Genomic DNA, 19,352 nt, shown 5'->3' with positions numbered 1-19,352 from the left:
TGAACCGAACCGCTGAAGTCCACAGAGCTGGAATTCTTCCCTTCCCTTTTGACCTAGCTTCTTCCTTTCTTTTTTCTTACCTCCAGGCAAACCACTTCTCCTGGGGCCCAAGGTGGAAGGGTGGCTGGCCTCCCTCACCCGGGAGCTCACTCTTGTTTAATTAGTACGTGCAAAGGGCTGTGTATTATTAAATTACTAGATGATTGAGAGGAAGCCTTGAGGGCTTTCAAAATCTGTCCTGCCGCTCTCCCGAAATGGGTTGGAGGGACTTGCCTGGAGGGACAGGGAAAAGAGGTTGGTTGGGAACTGTCTTGTGGTGGAGCTGCCCCTTCTCGGTGGGCAGCACCACAAAGAGACCCTAAAGAGTTGCCTGCGACTGCTTGGCTTGTCTTTGGTGCCTGAAAGCCACCATTCCAGATGTGTTTGTTTTGAGTTTAGGAATCTTTCCGTTTTATAATGCAGCAACTCTCAAAAAGAGTAACTAGGAGAGGCAGAAAAACAGTGATAAGAGCTAAAATGTACTGACCCCTCCTATGGAGGGTGAGAGAGGAGAATGAAAAAGCTGGCTTAAATCTCAACATTCAAAAAACTAAGATCATGGCATCTGGTCCCATCACTTCATGGCAAATAGATGGGGAAAAAGTGAAACAGTGACAAATTTTATTTTCTTGGGCTCCAAAATCACTGTGGATGGTGACTGCAGCCATGAAAGTAAAAGATGCTTGCTCCATGAAAGAAAAGCTATGACAAACCTAGACAGCATATTAAATTAGCAGAGATATCGCTTTGCCGACAAAGGTCCATCTAGTCAAAGCTATGGTTTTTGCAGTAGTCATGTGCAGATGTGAGAATCGGACCAGAAAGAAGGTTGAGCACTGAAGAATTGATGCTTTTGAATTATGGTGCTGGAGAGGACTCTTGAGAGTCCCTTGGACAGCAAGGAGATCAAACCAGTCAATCCTAAAGGAAATCAACCCTGAATATTCATTGGAAGGACTGATGCTGAAGATCAGATACTCTGGCCACCTGATATGAAGAGCCAACTCATTGGAAATAACCCTGATGCCAGGAAAGATTGAGGGCAGGAGGAGAAGGAGGCAATAGAGAATGAGATGCCTAGATGGCATCACCAATTCAATGGACATGAGTTTGGGCAAACTCTGGGAGACAGTGAAGGACAGGGAAGCCTGGTGTGCTATAGTCCATGGGGGTCACAAAGAGTGGTATACAATTTAATGACTGAACAACTCTCATGGTGCCAGGACTGGGCTAAATCCTGGCAATCCATCTCCATCTGAAGAAGGGGGGCAAGAAAGGAAATCTGCTCAATTGAAAGCTTCTGTGATCAAGGTAACTGTACATGCTATTTCATTGAATCCTCACCACTTAGATGTAGATATTATGCCCCCATTTCATAGATGAGTAAATAATGTAAGAATGGTTTATGCAGTTGTCCTAGGTCACATATTCATATGTGACAGAGCCAAAATTTGAATACTTCTGGTGAGACCAAGATGCCCCCTTATGCAAGGCACAGGGTCTCACCAGGGAGTGGAGGTGGTGCAGTTTGAAGAAATGCCCCAGGCCATTCTGATACAGGTCCTGATTAGCTGGTGGAAGAGGGGATGGCATCCCCTCTCAGCAGTTTGAGAAATGACTTACTAAAATGAGTTTATCATATTCCTTTCAGAGAGGAGGTTCACAGTAAAACAGGGGTTGCCCAGTGGGGATGATTTTGTTTCCCCTTCAACCTGCAAAAGGGGACATATGGCAATTTCTGGAGATTTTTTTTTTTTCCCCACCACGACGTGGTAGTGGGTTTCCACTGTCAACTCGTGGGCAGAGATCAAGGACTTTGCTCAGTGCCCAGCAGCACACAGGCCTGCTCTGTACAACAAAGATGTATCAGATGTAATGTGAGCAACAGCTACCTTGAAATATTCCCAGTTCAAGCAAGGAGGGATGGGAATGAAAAAGAGAAGGAAAGTCTGAAGCATTTATTTCTTAAAATAGAAAGAAGAGCATTATCTCTCTTTCTAATGATGCAAATAATTAGAAATATTTGCAACCCATGCCCAGTTGTTAAAACCAAACAATACCAGAGAGTATAGAAAGGTATAAAAGTATAACTAAAAATTACCCTTAATTCTAAAATTTAGGGGGAAAAAAAGTGCTGTTGACATTTTGGAGCTTTTGGAGCACATCCTTTCAAATATTTTTAAAGAACAATTATACTTTTTTTTTTTTTTTTAAAAAAAGAACTCTATAGTACATGCTGTTTTGTAGCCAGCAATAAAATAACATGAACAGCCAGATCACATTAGAAAGATGCTTCTTGTGAAGAGGGGTATGTGAGTTTCCTTCAAAGAAGAAAAGTCTATAACACAGCAGTATCAGATCCTTCCCTCAGATATGCCTCATCTGGCTTCCAGATTGTCATCGCTTTTGCTGCTGGGGGGTGGGGGTGGCCAGCAAAGCCTGGTGGGATTAGGAGGGTCTCACAGGCCCTTACACACTAGCACTCACGTGAACAGAGCCCTTTGCTGGGTGGGAGGGAGGAATGTGCTTGCTTGTCCTGCATACAGACTGTTGGGAACCTGCAGCATCTCTTGGCGTGGGACAATGTGTCTAAGAATGCAGGCCTAGAGAAAGACCGCGTGCTCAGAGAGGCATTTCTGGGAGGGGTACCGTGCTTCTTATGGGGTTTTGGGGTCATTATAATCTCTCCCTCTCGGGATCTTGGAACCTTTAAGAAATAACGATTAATGCCTTCGCTCCTGCGTTGGGTACTTACAGTGTGCCCTCAGGCCACCAACAGGCAGAGTGTGCTCCACGACTCACTGGAAGCCTTGCGTCTTGTCTCTGTGCTGCAGGCTGTTGTCTGTATGCAATCCACGCTCTGGACCCGGAACTCATCATTCATCCTTTTTCCCTTTCCCTATCAAAATGAGTGTTTCATTAGGAAATATAATCCACAAATATCACTGGAATGCGCAGAAGCAATTGGCATTTTTGCAAGGTGGGGGAAAGCTGATTCTAACCCAGTCTCAAATGATACGATCAACGTAGATTTAGACTTTCCTCTGTGCTTCCCTGGTGGCTCAGAAGTAAAGAATCTGCCTGCAATGCATGAGACCTGGGTTCGATCCCTGGGTCGGGAAAGTCCCCTGGAGAAGGAAATGGCAATCCACTCCAGTATTCTTGCCTGAAGAATTCCATGGACAGAGGAGCCTGGCGGGCTACAGTCCACGGGATTGCAGAGTCGGACACAACTGAGTGACTAACACTTTCACTTTCTTTCAAGGACAGGCTGGGGCTTAAAGCTGTTCTAGATTCCTGGGGGCCCAGGTCTGAAATCTTCACACCCTGGTCCTGGGTGTCTCCTTGAATCCTCCTCCATCCCACAATGCTTTTGGCCAGAAGCAGGTGTGTTAGCCCACACCTAGATACATTACAAGGGGAACAATGGTATGGTCCTCTCCTGAAATTTCACCTGCTCTGTCCCTTGAATAGACGTAAATCACCTTATGAGATTGTTCGATGCTGGTGGACACAGTCCTTGCCTCAAGTTAAAGTCCCTATGTCTTTGGGGGAGGGGATTTGGTATCCATGATATCTCTGAACAGAACAACGGGTTTGAGTGGGCAAGGATGTTCCCTGAAAAAGGATGGGGTCACTGAAGTTTTTTTTTTTTTTTAAAAAGGAAAGGAAAGAAAAGAAAACCTCAGGCATTTTAATATGTTAAATACACACTCAATTATTAATTCTAAAGACTTCTACACATCAATCTAGATGAAACTTTTTTCACCTCTTTCTTGCCTTTTTTTCCCTTCTCAGAAACATTTAGACCTACCCTATGGCAATGACTACCAGGCAGTCTCTGCCCTGTATATCAGGGTAGCACAAATAATTCAGCATAAAGCAGCTCGGTTCCTGTAGCTTGGCATTAGGATAAGTATATCTTAAGAAAGTTCTTTTGCAGACTTGGCTCCAGGCAATAAAACGTCATAGACGTATAACTGTAGCAAGCGAAATTTCTAGGGAGCAAATTAGGCTGAAAACATCTTCTAGAGACGGCTAGAAAGGAAAAGTACACCACCCCAAAAAAAGGCAACTAATGCAGTAAATGTTTCATTTATTTGCCTTCTTCCATTACTATTAGGGTTAAAAGACATCGTGTCAATAAGAAACGTATATTTATGGAGGACTGATGCCTTCTGAAAGGCTTCTCCTGTCACAAATGCCTGTAGCGGTAGTGATCAGCTTATGAAGGCAGGTGATGAAACCCTGTACAAATGCATACGTCTTCCCATTAACCCTTGGATCATCAGGCATTATTCTCACTTTATTACCTGGACCTGTCATTAGCTGAAGCAAGGTGATCAAGGCAAACGCTTCAGAATAGTGCCAAAAACAGAACAGTGTTACTCAGGGTTTCAAGAAGAGGGTGTGTGCCTCTCTGAGTCCCTTGATAGAATCATTGCGGGGTTGGGGGGGGTGTGGAAATAAAAGGTTGCCTGTGAAGTGGGCCCTTTTAAAAAAATATTTTAAATTAATTAATTTATTTATTTATGGCTGTGCTGGGTCTTTGCCGCTGCACAGGCCTTTATCCAGTTGCGACGAGTGGAGATTACCCTCTAGTTGCGGTGCTCGGGCTTCTTACTGCAATGTCTTCTCTTGTTGCCAAGCACGTGCTCTAGGATGTGTGGGTTTCAGTAGCTGTGGTTCCTGGGAGTCCGAGAGCACAGGCTCAACAGTTGTGGTGCACGGGCTTAGTTGCTCTGTGGCATGCAGGATCTTCCGGGACCAGGGATGGAACTCGTATCTCCTGCACTGGCAGGCAGGCTCCTCACCACTGAGCCACCAGGGAAGCCTGAAGTGGGCCCTGTTTGCCTACCTCTTCCTCTCACTAAAATTACAAACTCTCAGGTGTCCAATTTTTAGTGTTCCTAGGTTGGCTAAAGGAGTAGCTTTCCTCAAGATCCAAATAAGGAACCATTACCCGCACAGAACAAAAAGCAAACAGAAAATATCACAGTGGAATCAGGACTTTGGCTTCTAAACATTTCCCCATTTTATAGCTTCCTTATGTTTTCAGATTCTTTTTTTGGCTTCCCTCAGTCAGCACACTCCCTGCATAGATAAGTCCAACACAGTGGGTAACAGATCATCCATCTTGGAACCTTGATATTTAAAGAAAAATCACACAGCACTCATACACACACACGTATGCAACACCATCAAAGTTTAATTACTAGAATCTTGCCAATTGACTGGGGAAGCTGAGTATGGTTGGTGACGTGTATTCTCTACTTCTGGTGAATCTAAGCAGACTATCCTTGTTTTTCCTAAATTCTAAAGCCAAACTTCTGATATAGTTTGAGCCTCTCAGCATAATGAGGGTATAGGCTGAGCCTATATAGGTGAGCCTCTCAGCATAATGGGGGTATAGGCTGAAAGTATGAAATCATAGACTTTCTGAATGTTAGAAAGGACCTAAGAAAATATCCAGTCCAACCACTTCACTGGTCAGGTGAGACAGGACAAAGGGGCCACAGGTAACAAGGCCAATGGCCAGCCTGTTTCCGCCATATCCCTCCAAGCGCAGTCCCATATTTCAGAGGACACTTACCACTCTGCCATAATAACCCCCAGTAGAAAACTGATGCCTGGAAAGTGATATCTATCAACTGAAACTTCCTTTCACACTTTCCGATAGGGATGAACAAGGAAGTACCTGGGGGAGAGGTAAACTATTTTAATTTTTGAGGTTAAAATGCAGACTAATAGCAACACAGGTCCACAGAGATTTAATAGAGGGATGGTTGAAGGGTAGAAGAAAACAGAGAAGTGAAGAAGCCAAAAGAGACTGGATGCGGAGGAGGATAAAGAAACGAGGGCAGAGGGGCAGTCTGCTTACAGCTCAGGACTTGGGCTGGCCCTGGGAAAGGGCTCTGAGGGAAGAAGTCCCAGCTTCTTACATGCAAAACTCCTTGGCTCAGGCTAAAGTCAGAACTGGTCTGGTTTCCTCCCCATGTTTAGAACTCCTGCTATTTGGGCAGAACTCTCTGTCCTTTAAACTAAAAGTCAGTCATCAGTATCTAGCCTCAACACCTGGACACAGCCTGCAGTTGTTTAAAATTTCACAGCAAATCTACAAACGACACATCTACATTGTAGGCCAACTGGACCTTTCTTTTAAATATTGTATTACCTTGCTTTTTGCTGATTTTAATTTCACACCCTCCCCCATTTCTCCCCTATCCCCCCAGATTACCTAAAGCACTTTCAGAGACTCAGGGGTAATTGATGCTCTGAGATCTTCCTGGTCTCAAGTCTTTCTATGGCAAAAAGCAACACGATTAAATGTGGTGAATGTGCTATGATGGAATGACTCTAAATTTATTAACTAAATCAGAGATGTAAAGAGTTTCCTTTGAATGAGAAACATAAGGATATGCCAAAATGGATGAGGTTACTAGTCATCCAAAGAAAGTCCTTAGTATTTACATATGATAAAAATGCAGGCCAGGACATTAAAAACAGTAAGTACCTTCGTTAAAATTTCAATTCAGTATATTTATGACCTTTTATTATCCAGGTAAGTCCTATAAAGGACATAGAAGACCTCAGCATTCATTTTAATTCAGATCAGGGTTAGAGTAAAATAAAAGAACCATTGCACAGGAGAAATTGCCATAAAATTGAGTTACTGTAAATGTGTTCTCATTTAAGTAAATAAGGCCTTAAAACAGGCCTTAGGAAAGTCTACACTGTACAGACAGACTCAGGCACACTAAGTATACAGGTGACAATTAGCAAGTGTGAAAAGCTATGACCATTCAATAAATGTGTAAATCTAAAGGCAACCAAGTGAAAAGACCTAAAAAAAGGAAACTGTTAAATCCATTTGTACATGGATTTAACAGTGAAGCATTTCATTCTTCATGTTTTTACTTGGTGTCTTAAAATAATCCCCTTTCTGTCTCCACTCACCCTCTTAGAAACTGTGCCCGCCTTATTTATTTATGAAGTCTGAAGGTTAGTCCTACCTGCTGAGACTAATTAGCCCTGTGCTTTGTATCCTATGCAATCCTGTCTGATTAAATGTACACATTTGTTTTACTTCTTTTCAGGCTCCTTCTCACTCTACTTGTGATTTTCTGATTAATATTAAAGTTGGGAGTTACTGTGATTCTCCTCCATAGCCTCCCCCCTCCACCACATTTTTATTTTGCCCACATCTTGCTCTTTAGTGTGCAAATGTGGTTATGAATTTTTCCAGTGCAGGGGAATTCATTGGCCTTGTCAATCTTGGTATCATTATTTTTAGTAGTCTTCTTTCTGAGACCTTAGCCTATAAAACAGTTTTGCTGAAAACCGAAACTCTCTAAATATTACATGGTAAATTTGCTTTCTTTTGGAAAGCTTAGGTGCTGATGGGCCAGCTGAAAAGCAGGTGAGATGTGTTTTTAAGGGATGGGTGAAATAGTTTAGTACATCTTGGACTCTAGACCAACACTGTTCCTAAAAGAAAATTTGCTAATTCCCTATTGGTTTCTTTTTTTTTCCTGGTTCTTTTTGTCCCCTTTCCTATTGCAGATTCCAGTTCACTTCTCACTGGATATTTGCAAGAAAATGAGTGTTGTTGCTCCATTTTCTAGAAACACTGTGTTTTGGGACCCAGGCCTTTCCCCCTTTAACATAATTTTCTTCCCCATTTTGTAGCAAATCAATTTACTCCCCAGGAGACAGCCTAAAAATCAACAAATACCTGCCTCAAACCTCAGGTTTTCCATCTCCTCCCTGAGGTCTTCTAGCATCAGCTGGGTTAGCAATTTCCTGCCAGACCCATCTACATCTTGATTATTTGGTCAGTCTTTGGGGGATTTCATTTCAGATCTCCTTCCAGAAAGACTCCAGTACCACTGATCCCTGGGGCTGGTGAACTTTCAGTTTTATTTTCCCTGGCGGTGTTAACGCCCAAACTTTTCACCTCCAAAGTCAGAAAGGACTTTGAATCCTAGCTGATTTCCTACCACCTCCAAGGTCAGTTAAAAAAAAAAAAAAAAAAGAACAACATTCTACACTGAAAAGAATCAAGAATCATGTATTTTTCCTTAAGGATATTTTTCATGCCCCTGACAAACACTACAGTATTTGATTGTTTTTTGGATAAAAAGTCATCTTGGCATATTTATTCTAGTAGAGACTTACGATTTAACGAAATGATTCACTATTAATAAACAAAAAAGGGGAGGGAAGACCTCGTGGGTTAATAGTTTCTTTCACTGCAGATGACCAGGAACTTTGCCCAGCCCTCCACTTCCCCAAGCTCTCTGAGAGTGGAGGGTTGATCTCTCTTTTTGACCACTTCTGTTACATCCCGCCCAAGGGTGGTTGATTTCATTGCTGGCTTAACCACTAAACCCCTACCTCCCACCCTTTCCCCAATACTCTCCTCCTTTTCTCCTTCCTTAAGACTTATTTCTAATATTTCTAAAGTGCACTTTTTCTGGGCCTCTCCACATCCCCACCCCCACCCCCCAAGTGGGCTTTCCTTCCGCCTTCCTCGACTCGGATTCCTGACGCGATCGCCACCCCCCACCCCCCTTCCCCTACTCCGCATTGTCTTTTCTGAAGCTGCCCCCCACCCGGAGCGAGTCCCCGTTCCCTCGCCCAGACTCCCGGGCTCGCACACACTCAGCGCAGGCCTCTCCCCCTGCACACTCCTCCCTGCGTCTCTCCCCCCTCCTCCCCCGCCCCTCTCCTCCTCCTCCTCCTCCTTCCCTCCCTCCTCCCTCTCCCGGCGCCCGAAAGGATCATTGTTAGCCGCCCCCGCCCCGCCCACCCCGGCTGTTTATTTATGCATACGTCACCGGGCCGGGCCCGCCCCCCGGCATCTCATTAAGCGAGTGTGTTCCTCTCGCCCTGTCAATAATCTCCGCTCCCAGACTACTCCGTTCCTCCGGATTTCGATCCCCCTTTTTCTATCTGTCAATCAGCGCCGCCTTTGAACTGAAAAGCTCTCAGTCTAACTTCAACTCACTCAAATCCGAGCGGCACGAGCTCCTCCTGTATCTTCGGCTTCCCCCCCCCCTTTGCTCTTTATATCTGACTTCTTGTTGTTGTTGGTGTGTTTTTTTTACCCCCCCTTTTTTTATTTATTATTTTTTTGCACATTGATCGGATCCTTGGGAACGAGAGAAAAAAGAAACCCAAACTCACGCGTGCAGAAGATCTCCCCCCCCTTCCCCTCCCCTCCTCCCTCTTTCCCCTCCCCAGGAGAAAAAGACCCCAAAGCAGAAAAAAAGTTCACCTTGGACTCGTCTTTTTCTTGCAATTTTTTTTGGGGGGGGGCAAAACTTTTTTTGGTTTTTTTTTTTTTTTTTTGGCTTTTCTTCCTACTTCATTTTTCTTCCAAAATTGCTGCTGGTGGGTGAAAAAAAATGCCGCAGCTGAACGGCGGTGGAGGAGATGACCTAGGCGCCAACGACGAACTGATTTCCTTCAAAGACGAGGGCGAGCAGGAGGAGAAGAGCTCCGAAAACTCCTCGGCGGAGAGGGATTTAGCTGATGTCAAATCGTCTCTAGTCAATGAATCAGAAACGAATCAAAACAGCTCCTCCGATTCCGAGGTAGGAAAAGCCCCTCGGGCTGGTGGGGTTCTTAATCTATTTCCTGGGCTTGGCAAATGTTGCTGAGAGGGGAGAAATCGGGGCTGGGGGCGGCGGCGGGGCGCCGCGGGGCCAGGCGAGCGGCGTGTGCTTGTGGGGCCACCATTGCAAAAACTTGTAACCCTGTTTTTTTTCTCTCCCCCTCACCCCAAACCCCCCACCTCGCTGATCCTTTTTCTCCCCCCCTTCTCCCCCCCACCTCTGCGTGGCGTTTGCCCCTCGCCCTCCCCACCTCCACCCCTCCGGGAAGGCGGAAAGACGGCCTCCGCCTCGCTCCGAAAGTTTCCGAGATAAATCCCGGGAAAGTTTGGAAGAAGGTGAGTACGCCCCGCGCGGCCCCGCAGCCGCCCGGAGCTGCCCCCCACCCCGCCGGCCCCCCACTCCGGGGCCCGCCGCCCCGCGCGCCCGGGCCCCGAGCCCCGCTCGGCCCGGCCGTGCGCCGGTCCGGCCCCGGGCGCCCCCGGCCACTTGGGGCACTTTTCTAAAAAGTTTCTCCTCGCTCTCTCCCGCTCCGCGCGGCCGCCGCCGCCGTCCCCTCGCCGCCCCGCCATGTTAGCGGCCAAGAGGCAAGATGGAGGGCTCTTTAAGGGGCCACCGTATCCCGGCTACCCCTTCATCATGATCCCCGACCTGACGAGCCCCTACCTCCCCAACGGATCGCTCTCGCCCACCGCCCGAACTGTAAGTGCCTCCGCGCCCGGCCCCCCGCCCGCAGCCCGCCCGCCTGGCCCCGCATGCGGCCCCTGCCCTGCCCCCTCCCTCCTCCCCCTCCCCTTCCTCCCCCTCCCCCTCCCCCTCCCCGCCTCCTCCCCTCCCCGCCTCCCCTCCCCCGCTCGTGGCCCAGCAGCCCGAAACTCTCCAAACTTTTCTGCCTTTTGTGGACTGGGATGTGTTTGCACTTCGCCATGTTCTTGCTTTCAGTTTGTTGCCTCGTGATGTTGGGGAGACTTTGCTTTCCAAGCAGGGCTCTGCTAGGGTGGTGGTAGGGGGGGAAAAAAATCAGAAGAACTTTTTTCTTTTTTTCCTCCTGCGCTCTGATTGCCCCCGCCCCCTTTGGTGGTGGTGTTTGTTTCTTCACCCTGGGAAGATGACTGTGTGGCTCTTTCTTTTCTCCCTCTCCCTCTCTCTTCCTTCCCTCTTCTGTGGCGTCTTGGGCTTCCCCCGGTTAACCCCTTGGCTGCCGCGGCCGGAGTGACTGGGCTGCGCCCGACGCGCGGTGTTAGAGAGCGGATTGTCCCTCCGGGCGTATGGACTTGAGAACTAGCGGGCGCGCGGAGCCCGGGGCCCTGGAGAAGCGCCTCGGCTTTCTCTCTCGGCCGCTGATTTGTTTAGCTTTCTAGTGTCGATGGCTGGCTTTCAGCCCTCCTCCCCTTTTCCCCTTGGAAGGTCACGCTTCCTAGACGGGTTCCACTGCAACCTTTGGGGGGCTCCGGGCTTCCTTTTCTGGGGGCCACCCCGCAGGGCCGCGAGCGCCCTGGGCGCCGTGGCTTGCTTCGGCGGCGTGGCGCGCTGGCTGCGGGCTCTCCTGGGCCGCGCGGGGTGGAGAGGCCCCTGTGGCCGCGGTTCTTGGGTTGTGTGCAGCCGGGATGGCGTCCTCCGGATGGACTTGATGTATTTCTAGGGAATTTGGTTCTTTGGGGTTATATAGCGAGGTCTGCGTTCGCCAGCTTTAGGCCCTCAGCGGGCCCTAGTGGGGCAGAGACCAGGGTGTGCGGGGGCCCAAGGGTGTAGAGAGGCTGAGGGAGGCCCAGGGCGCCTGTACTTCTAGGGAGTGGGCTGCTGATCGCAGGCCACCCAACTTTGAGGGCCTCAGGGCGGAGCGGGGTGCCAGGCTCTGGGGGGCGCTTCCCTCAGCGTGCGCCCCGAGCCCACCCCTGACATTTGTTAATAGGGCTCACCCCCTTCCCCGACCGACCTCTGCCCCCTGCCCTCGCCCTGAACCCCTTCCCCCCATCCCACCCTGCTCTTAAAAGCGTGGATGCCGAATCTGTAGACGCGATCTCTAAACGTTTGTGCCCGGCTTCTCGATTGATATTTTGCACCTTCTCTGGCTCAGTCCCCCTACCTCTTATTTACACACACACTACTTTTGTCTTTTTCTTTTTCGGTAACTCGAGCTAGCAATTTGAAATAGTGCACCCACTGTTCCGCAACCGTGGATTCGGTGCTAATGGCCGAGGGCTTGCCGGACAGGAGTCTATCCGATCTACAAGTGTTTTTAAGCATTAAAATATTAACTATCAGGTTTGACTTGTTTTTTGGGGCCCCGGCAAAAAAAAAAAAAGGCAAGGGCATGGTAGACCGGTCATTTTTTACGGCAAGGAAAGAAATAATTATTCCCCCCGCCCTCCCTTGCGCCCAGGCTTCTGCAGGCTTGGGAAGCTGGGAGACCGTTTCAGCTCTACCTCTTCTTACATGGCCAGCGCTTTCTGGAGGCAGGGGCCGATCTGTGGGGTTGCAGCTGGAGGCGAAACACAGTCCAGCTACGTTGTATTTTTCCTGGGAGCTCGTGGGCATCTTGAACCGGAGAGTTTGTGTAATGACCAAGCCGACCAAGCGACATTCCAAAGTAACCCTGAGAATTTCTTCCTCTCCTTCCCTCCCCCCTACGATGGAAGTCTCTCTGATATTATTTTAAAATTCCCTTTGCCATCTGAAAGGCCATCTGAATACTGAGCTTTGATGGGGGGCTTGCTGGCCCTTCTGGGCTCCTTGCAAACTCCTGTCTGTGACCGCTGGCAGGCTTGCCCCACTGTTTCCCGAAACTCCAACAGTTGTGTTGTGCTGTAATTAGGAAACAGGGAAATTGTTAAAGGCAAATAAATGATTTCCCGGTGCGAAAAGGAAAGCTCCCAACCACCCCGTCCCCTCTGTGGACATTGTAGGAATACTCGGCGTCTTGTGATTTTAATTGCGGACATAGCGGGTGGCCTGGTGCTGTGACATCAGATTGAGAAGACATTTCTGAACTCAGGAGGCAGTTTTAATATTTGCGTGTCAAACACCCAACAGACATCTTTTGTGTGCACAGGCCCTTCCTCCCTCCTATCTGTTACCTGAGTTAGCTGATGTGCTCCAAAATTAAAGTTATTTATTTAAGCCGGTAAGCAGAGACATGGAAATGAGGCTGAGAGGCTGTTATATGTCACTCCTGACCTCTTCAATCAGAAGGCCGGCTTGCAATTCCAGATTTGATACAGCTGCCGAAGGAATCTATAGGCAAGATAGCGGTCTTTTCATGCTCATCTGAAATTCTTAGTGCTTCATAGAGTGTGTTTTTTGAGGGCAAGGTGTAAAGACAAATTGGCTCTATTCTTTTCCCGACCCTCCTTGGTGGTGGTGGTTTTTTTTTTTTTTTGCTATATTTTCTGTTACTTATGAGTGTACCTGTAAGCAGTTGCATCCTTTCAAAAGCAAGCTCTTTGGATTCCTGGTTTCTGCTTTTCTATTTAAGAACGTAAAGAATTAAGGAGTATCATTAAATGGGCTTATGATGAATAATACATTATCTCAAGAATAATGCTTTAATTGCTGGAGACGCCATAAAGCTTGATAGTAATAATTTTATTTTAAAATGACAAAGATTTCTACATCATGTTAATTTAGCCTTTGATACAGTAATAGAAACGGCTTTTAAAAAGATTCAAATACAGAAAAGCATTAAGGCGAGAGGTCTGGTTAAGCAGATGGGAGGTGATAGAACTGCAAATATTAGAATTGTGGTAACATTTGTATATACTAAAGATAAGAATACTGTTTCTGTATTAAAGTTGATAGGAAAAACTAGTTTTACATTTCTTTTTCCCTCCTGCCAAATGAGAATATGGGATTTGGTGGCCGAAATTCCAGTTAGGTTTGAAATTCTTATTAAGGACTTGGTTATTAGAGCTTTTGCATCTTCTTTGATCCAAAGTTATTTGCTTTTCAGCTGAAACTGTTTGCTACTAGGTTGAACAAATAAATAAGCAGCATCTTGAATTCATTTTAGAACTTGGAATCCAGCATTTAAAGGACACCAAGAGGGGCCTATTCATTGGGGTTTTATTTAGCTGGGCAGCAACTTCTCTTTCTGCCTGGTGAAAAATGGATGTTTTCTCCTCGCTCAAACAACATAATCCTTTCTAATACAAAAGATTTAGACCTTGGAGTGTGAAGGGTTAATGGTGGTCCTTCCCCGCTGTCCTCCCACCCCCCAGCTTCACCCCTGACTGTTTTGACAACACTTTTCAAAGTGTGACATTCCAAGCCCCTACATAACAATGTAATATTACTGTAATTACACAGGTCATTACATTTTAAATAGAGAACAATAAAATGCTTATCGCCCTGAAAAAGAACAGGTGTTCTTGCCCTTCTTTGGTATTTATGCTAATTGTTTTTCATCTCCTTGAGAAATATTTATGGCAAACATGTTTAGATTTCAATCTCAAGGCAGCAGTATTAATTCCGTGCTAATCTTTCTAGGTTGGGGTTTAATGTCTGCAGTTTGGATTATGGGCTCAACATTCACCCAATAAGTCATATTTTAATGATTATAAATTTAATATGCCAGCGCTTCCACAGTTTGTTGAAATGAAAGCCTTGTGAAAACCCCAGAAACAAAACTATGAGGCATTCGGGAGCCTAGAGTGTTTATCTGGAAGAAGTGTTTTTGGAAACTTGACTGCTGAAGGAAAGTAGCTTTCATTGATGCACCCCTATCTGATTGAGAAAAGATTTGGAGAAAAACAATCCCCCATTCTGGCTGGGAGTTTTCCACCTTGATTTTAATTTTACTGATACGGATTTCATTTAGAGTCCCTGCTGGAAACTGGTCAGCTTTCTGTTTCTTAGCAAGCTGTGAAAAAGTTACAGGAAGGTTTCCGGGGGCTGGCAGATCAAGAATGCTGTTCTGTTAGCAGTTCAGGATAACTGCAGTTCTGCACGCCATTAAAAAAATATTTGCTTTAGAAAACCAGCATTTTAATAGTTGCACCAGAGGCTGTGCTTTTAAAGATTACAGTAGAAGTCTTTCCAGGTTTTGAATGTTTCCTCACATGCCACGAGGTGCCTGTGTGCATACGAAAAGCACCCAGACTTCTTGGTGGAGAAATGTTGGTGCAACTTCTCTTACACAGGCTCAGTGGGTAAACTGGAAGGTATGTAAGAGGATTTTACATTTTGTCAGATGTTTCACAACAGGGGCCCCCGAATCACATTAAAAATGCACTGCAGAGACAGGACAGCTGCAAATTTTTGTGCGGACGCGTGTTTCTGGACCATGACTAAAACTCCGGGGACCTTTTCCCCAGCTGTCTGGAAGTTCTGTGGAAGTTGGTTTATTGGCAGTTAAGTCTGAGACAACCTGGATTTAGCAAAGACTCTCCTACACAGGAAGTAGATGACATTATATTGGGGGAAGGGACTTCAGGCAAGGAGTGATTTACTCCTTTTTTGTTTTTTTTTTTAAACCGTGGCGTTGCCAAATAAATAAGCACTTTCCAAGGAAGTAGGTGTAAGCTTTTTAGTCTTGGTGAGTGGAATTAGATAATATCTTTAACCGCATTTATAACTGTTTCGAGGTGACACATTTCAGAAGTTTGGAGAAGGAGGGGGGTGAATCAAATTCTTGAGGCTTTTCTTTTTGAAAGGGGTGTGTGATGTGGGTGTCTGAGTTTCTTCTGGGAGTGGATATTGGCAACCGTGTAAGTCAATCTTCAACTCTGACTTATAATTGAGCACATTTGTGAAGGAAATGGTTAATTTTACAACCAAAGGCAAACTCGCACCTCGACAGGTCTGCTGAAAGAAATGTGCCCTAGTCCTTTGCTGGCAAGCACCACCGGGTCATAAATCCACAGGCTTTATTTACAGCCCATAACACTTATGAATGTTAAGATATTTGACGCCACGTTGGCCTTATAATATTCAAGGTCTGCAGACACTGGCAGTAGCTCAAATTTCTCTCACTAATTATAAGCAATGAGATGGGGGGGGTGGGGACAGCCCATCGCCAAAGCTGCCCTCTCCCCCGCCTCTGACCCCCACCCTTACAATCTGAGCCAACCGAGACAGACACCCCCTCCTCCTCTGGCAGCTGACTTGTACTTTTCCTCCAGGCTATTGTTATACACATTTATAAAGAGCACTTTCAGGAATGGAAATTCAGTGGGGGCTCTGCACGAATGTTTTTCAAAAGCAAAGTTGCTTTAGGTGTTTGCATCTTTTTTCCTTTTCTTCTGGTTTATCCCTTTTTCCTTTCTTTCTTGACTTTTTTTTTTTTTTTTGGAGACCCTGTTTTCTATATTGTGCTTATTTCCCAGAATACTTAAAGAAACCTAATATGGGAGGCTGCCCTTCAATTTACATGATGTTTCACTGAGCTGGAAGGGAAAACGTACGCATTGCATAGTGCGCTAGCTAACGTGAGGGTTAAAAGAAAAGTGACGTGGAGTGAGGAGAATTGATTAAAAGAATTAATAGATGAGGAAAAAAAAGCCAAGTTTGCTTTGGGAATGGGAAGGCCATTCATTTGGGAAATGTGCAGTGGTGTCTTGGTGGAGGACATAGAAATGTAACAGAGAAGGCAGAATAAATGCTTGGCTAAGAAAGGTTAGAAAGGCATAAAAAGATGCGGCAGAGATTTGGGCTGGACAAAAATGGCTTCATTGAAATTAGGAGTTAGAAGTTTCTGATGAGAGGTGAAAATACCATGACTGGGGGCTGGGGTGGGGGATGGTATTAACAACCATATTGATTTGCTCAGTAAAAACTGGTTCCAATCTAGTTTTCACCCAAAGAGCTCTGTGCAGCAGATAATAATTTCATGTGAGTTACCGTGCAAGAGTCTGGGGAAGGGGCATCTGTGGTGAAGACCCCCGATGTGAGAGAGATGGCCAGTTACCCTGTGGATTGTAATTTATTCTTAAAAAAGGAGTGGGCTGTCCTGGTGTTTGTGTGACCACATGGCAAAGGGGGAGTGGGATTCCAAGGTGTGTGGGAAACTGTGGCAAAGAGGGGCGGGGCTGATGGCTGTGTCATTTCTGGCCGGGTCCTTCGCTCCATCCAACCCAAACTTAAAGACTGAGGCTGAACGGTTTTATTTTCTAATCAATGGAATGCAGAAACTTACTAGCCCTCTGGGACAGATAGGAATCCCTTAACAGCTCATTACAAAGATGGGGCTGTGGGATCTTTGAACGGGTTATCAGCCCTGGTGTTCTTTGGTTTTCCTAGGATAGGCTGTTTTCTTCCTTAGGCATATCTGATTTGGGGCTGGTAATTTGGTCTCTTATATTTTATCCTTTTTTTTTTTTGGTCATGAAGTAGCCCCACAACAACTCCTTCTGCAGGGAAAAGGGATGGCTGTTAATGGGATCAGCTCTGAAGGAGTTAAAATGGCTTGCTAAAGTTTGGCATCATGAAAATAAATTTGAGGCCTGGTAGGCATTAGTAAGGCACAGCACATTTACAGAGCTTAATTAGTACGAACTGTAATTGTTCATGGTCTGCCAGAAGAAGTAATGTTCAGGAAAAGTGGAGTCCTTCTCTTGCAGTCTTTAGTTTGAAACCGATAAATCACTTGCATATTTGTGTAGTGATTCAAATGGAGCTAAGACCTCTCCCATCCCAACATGTGGTAAATTGTAAAGTCAATGAATTGCAGATGTAGGCTACAGTGAGATTCTCTAAGAAAATGCAGAATGAATGGGAAAGAGTGATGCTATAAATATTTACTGAGAAGATAACTAGGTTCTTGCGTGCTGGGCCAATTATGATGTACTAAGTATATTAGCAAAATGCTTAAAAAAATTGAGAGGATTTGTATGGGTCTTTGGGTGGGTTGGTTTATTTGGGAAAGTGAAGTAAAAGGCACTATGTTATTGCCCTGTCAGTTTTATTAAGCCTGAATCACAATGGCATACCCAGGGAAGGACACATGAAACCCACATTAATGCAAATTAATTCGTTGTGAGTTGCAGCACTGTGACTGCTAAGTGGAGTAATGATGGGGCATTATTTTAAGAGTGTTAGTGTAGCAACTTTTAATGAAAAATGCTGTGTTAGGAACATGTCTCAGCACTTTAGCCCACGTGTTTTTATATGCTGGAAATGTGTTTTGGACAAGAGCAGGAAACTTGCTTCACTTTATTCTTCTCTCTCCCAAACAGTTTAAGAACTGTAATTATGGTTTGATGTTTAAAGAAAATCATCTAATTTTCCCTCAAAAAACAAATCCAGAAATGCCTATCACCATAACCAAGTTCAACTGTAACTTTTTGCAGTGACTGCACCACAAAATGGAAAAAAAAAAATGTAGCTCCCCCCACGCCCGCCATAGACCTATAGATATAACTTTCTCAAAGTGATTTTCTCTTTTTTTTTTTTCCTTAGAGAATTTTGGTCTCAGGCAGTGTTGCAAGTCAATACTTCTTTCCCTCAATGTGAGTAGGTGGATGTGTATGAAAGCTGTAAAAGTTAATGATCGTTCTCTGACTCATAGCTGATGGTTTCAGGTTGAGGAAAAGAAAAGAAAAAATTAATGAGGGTAAATAGACATTTGATGGAACATCGAGACAGTAGGAGAGATTGTTCCTGTGTCTAAAGGCGTGTGTTTTGTTGTGGCACAATTTCTGGAGAAAGCCAGGAAGGGAAAAGGGGTTGCCTTTGTTAAGTTGTTGTTTTAGGAGGGTACAGATGTTCTGTGTCTGGATCTTTGCAGGAATGCTTAAGCCTCCATCCCTACCAGTCTGTGCTGGTTTTGCCTTCCCTGTAGGAGTTAGAAGCCCCCTTGGCACTTTTTAAAGGGGTAGGGAGACAGACACCCAGAGGCCTGGTCAGAAGTTTATTTCCCAGTAAATGTAAGAGGCTCCCAACATAGGGCTTGGGGGTGCTGTCACTGTCCTGAAAAATGACTTGTGACCTAAGAAAAGGTCTTAGATATACTTGGGCCCCTATTTTGTCTTTTATGCTAATGACATGTAAATTAAACTTAAAGTGCCTCTTGGTGGTAGCTACAGTGGTGAGGAAGGTGAACCAAGAATTCCCCCAAACCAGAACCTTTTAGGAAATGAATCTGGATTTCTTCTTCTTTTTTTTTTAAATAGAAAGCTAGGTGATTCATAAAAATGGAAATAAAGCAAATGCTCCCCCTCTTCTCAGTTTAGTGGAGTGAGTAGGCATACGAAATTAATCTTCATCCTACAGGAAGTTCACTTAAGTGTTGGAAAACCCAATGGAAGGTTTCAAGTTTTTTGAGTTGCCTTTGAGGATGAGATCTCTGTGGCTGAAAAAGCTGCATTGCTTTTCTTCCATCTCTGGGTATCTCTGATGTCTTGTATCGGAAACATTGCATTTAGGGCCAGTACTACCGAGAAGGCAATGGCAACCCACTCCAGTACTCTTGCCTGGAAAATCCCATGGATGGAGGAGCCTGGTGGGCTGCAGTCCATGGGGTCGCTAAGAGTCGGGCACGACTGAGCGACTTCACTTTCCCTTTTCACTTTCATGCACTGGAGAAGGAAATGGCAACCCACTTCAGTGTTCTTGCCTGGAGAATCACAGGGACGCAGGAGCCTGGTGGGCTGCCGTCTATGAGTCGCACAGAGTCGGACACAACTAAAATGACTTAGCAGCAGCAGTACTTAGAAATGAGACAAGAGAAATCAAGATAGGATTTCTTGATAAGGGAGGTGG

The 19,352-nt window shown here is 45.6% G+C and overlaps 1 protein-coding gene across 39 annotated transcripts in view; it reads left to right on the top strand.

Annotated features, from left to right (window-relative positions):
* The first annotated feature begins 8,918 nt into the window (after positions 1-8,918).
* TCF7L2 (transcription factor 7 like 2) overlaps positions 8,919-19,352 on the top strand; it is a 202,199-nt gene continuing 191,765 nt past the window's right edge. For 13 of the 39 annotated variants that reach the window (XR_003508949.1, XR_003508948.1, XM_027529365.1 and 10 more), the window contains exons 1-3: positions 8,922-9,638; positions 9,928-9,994; positions 10,234-10,358. Coding sequence is in view for 36 of the 39 variants with exons in the window: in XM_027529365.1 (XP_027385166.1) it covers positions 9,450-9,638; positions 9,928-9,994; positions 10,234-10,358 (381 nt within the window). In the remaining 3 variants the exon portion in view is untranslated. Of the gene's footprint in view, positions 9,639-9,927; positions 9,995-10,233; positions 10,359-19,352 lie in introns of all 39 variants that reach the window. The other 26 variants (XM_027529400.1, XM_027529399.1, XM_027529380.1 and 23 more) reach the window with 5 other exon arrangements.

This window comes from Bos indicus x Bos taurus, chromosome 26, assembly GCF_003369695.1.
Source record: "Bos indicus x Bos taurus breed Angus x Brahman F1 hybrid chromosome 26, Bos_hybrid_MaternalHap_v2.0, whole genome shotgun sequence".
NCBI lineage: Eukaryota > Metazoa > Chordata > Mammalia > Artiodactyla > Bovidae > Bos > Bos indicus x Bos taurus.
The sequence above is the reverse complement of the archived record's forward strand: the minus strand, read 5'-3'. Positions and strand labels throughout refer to the sequence as shown.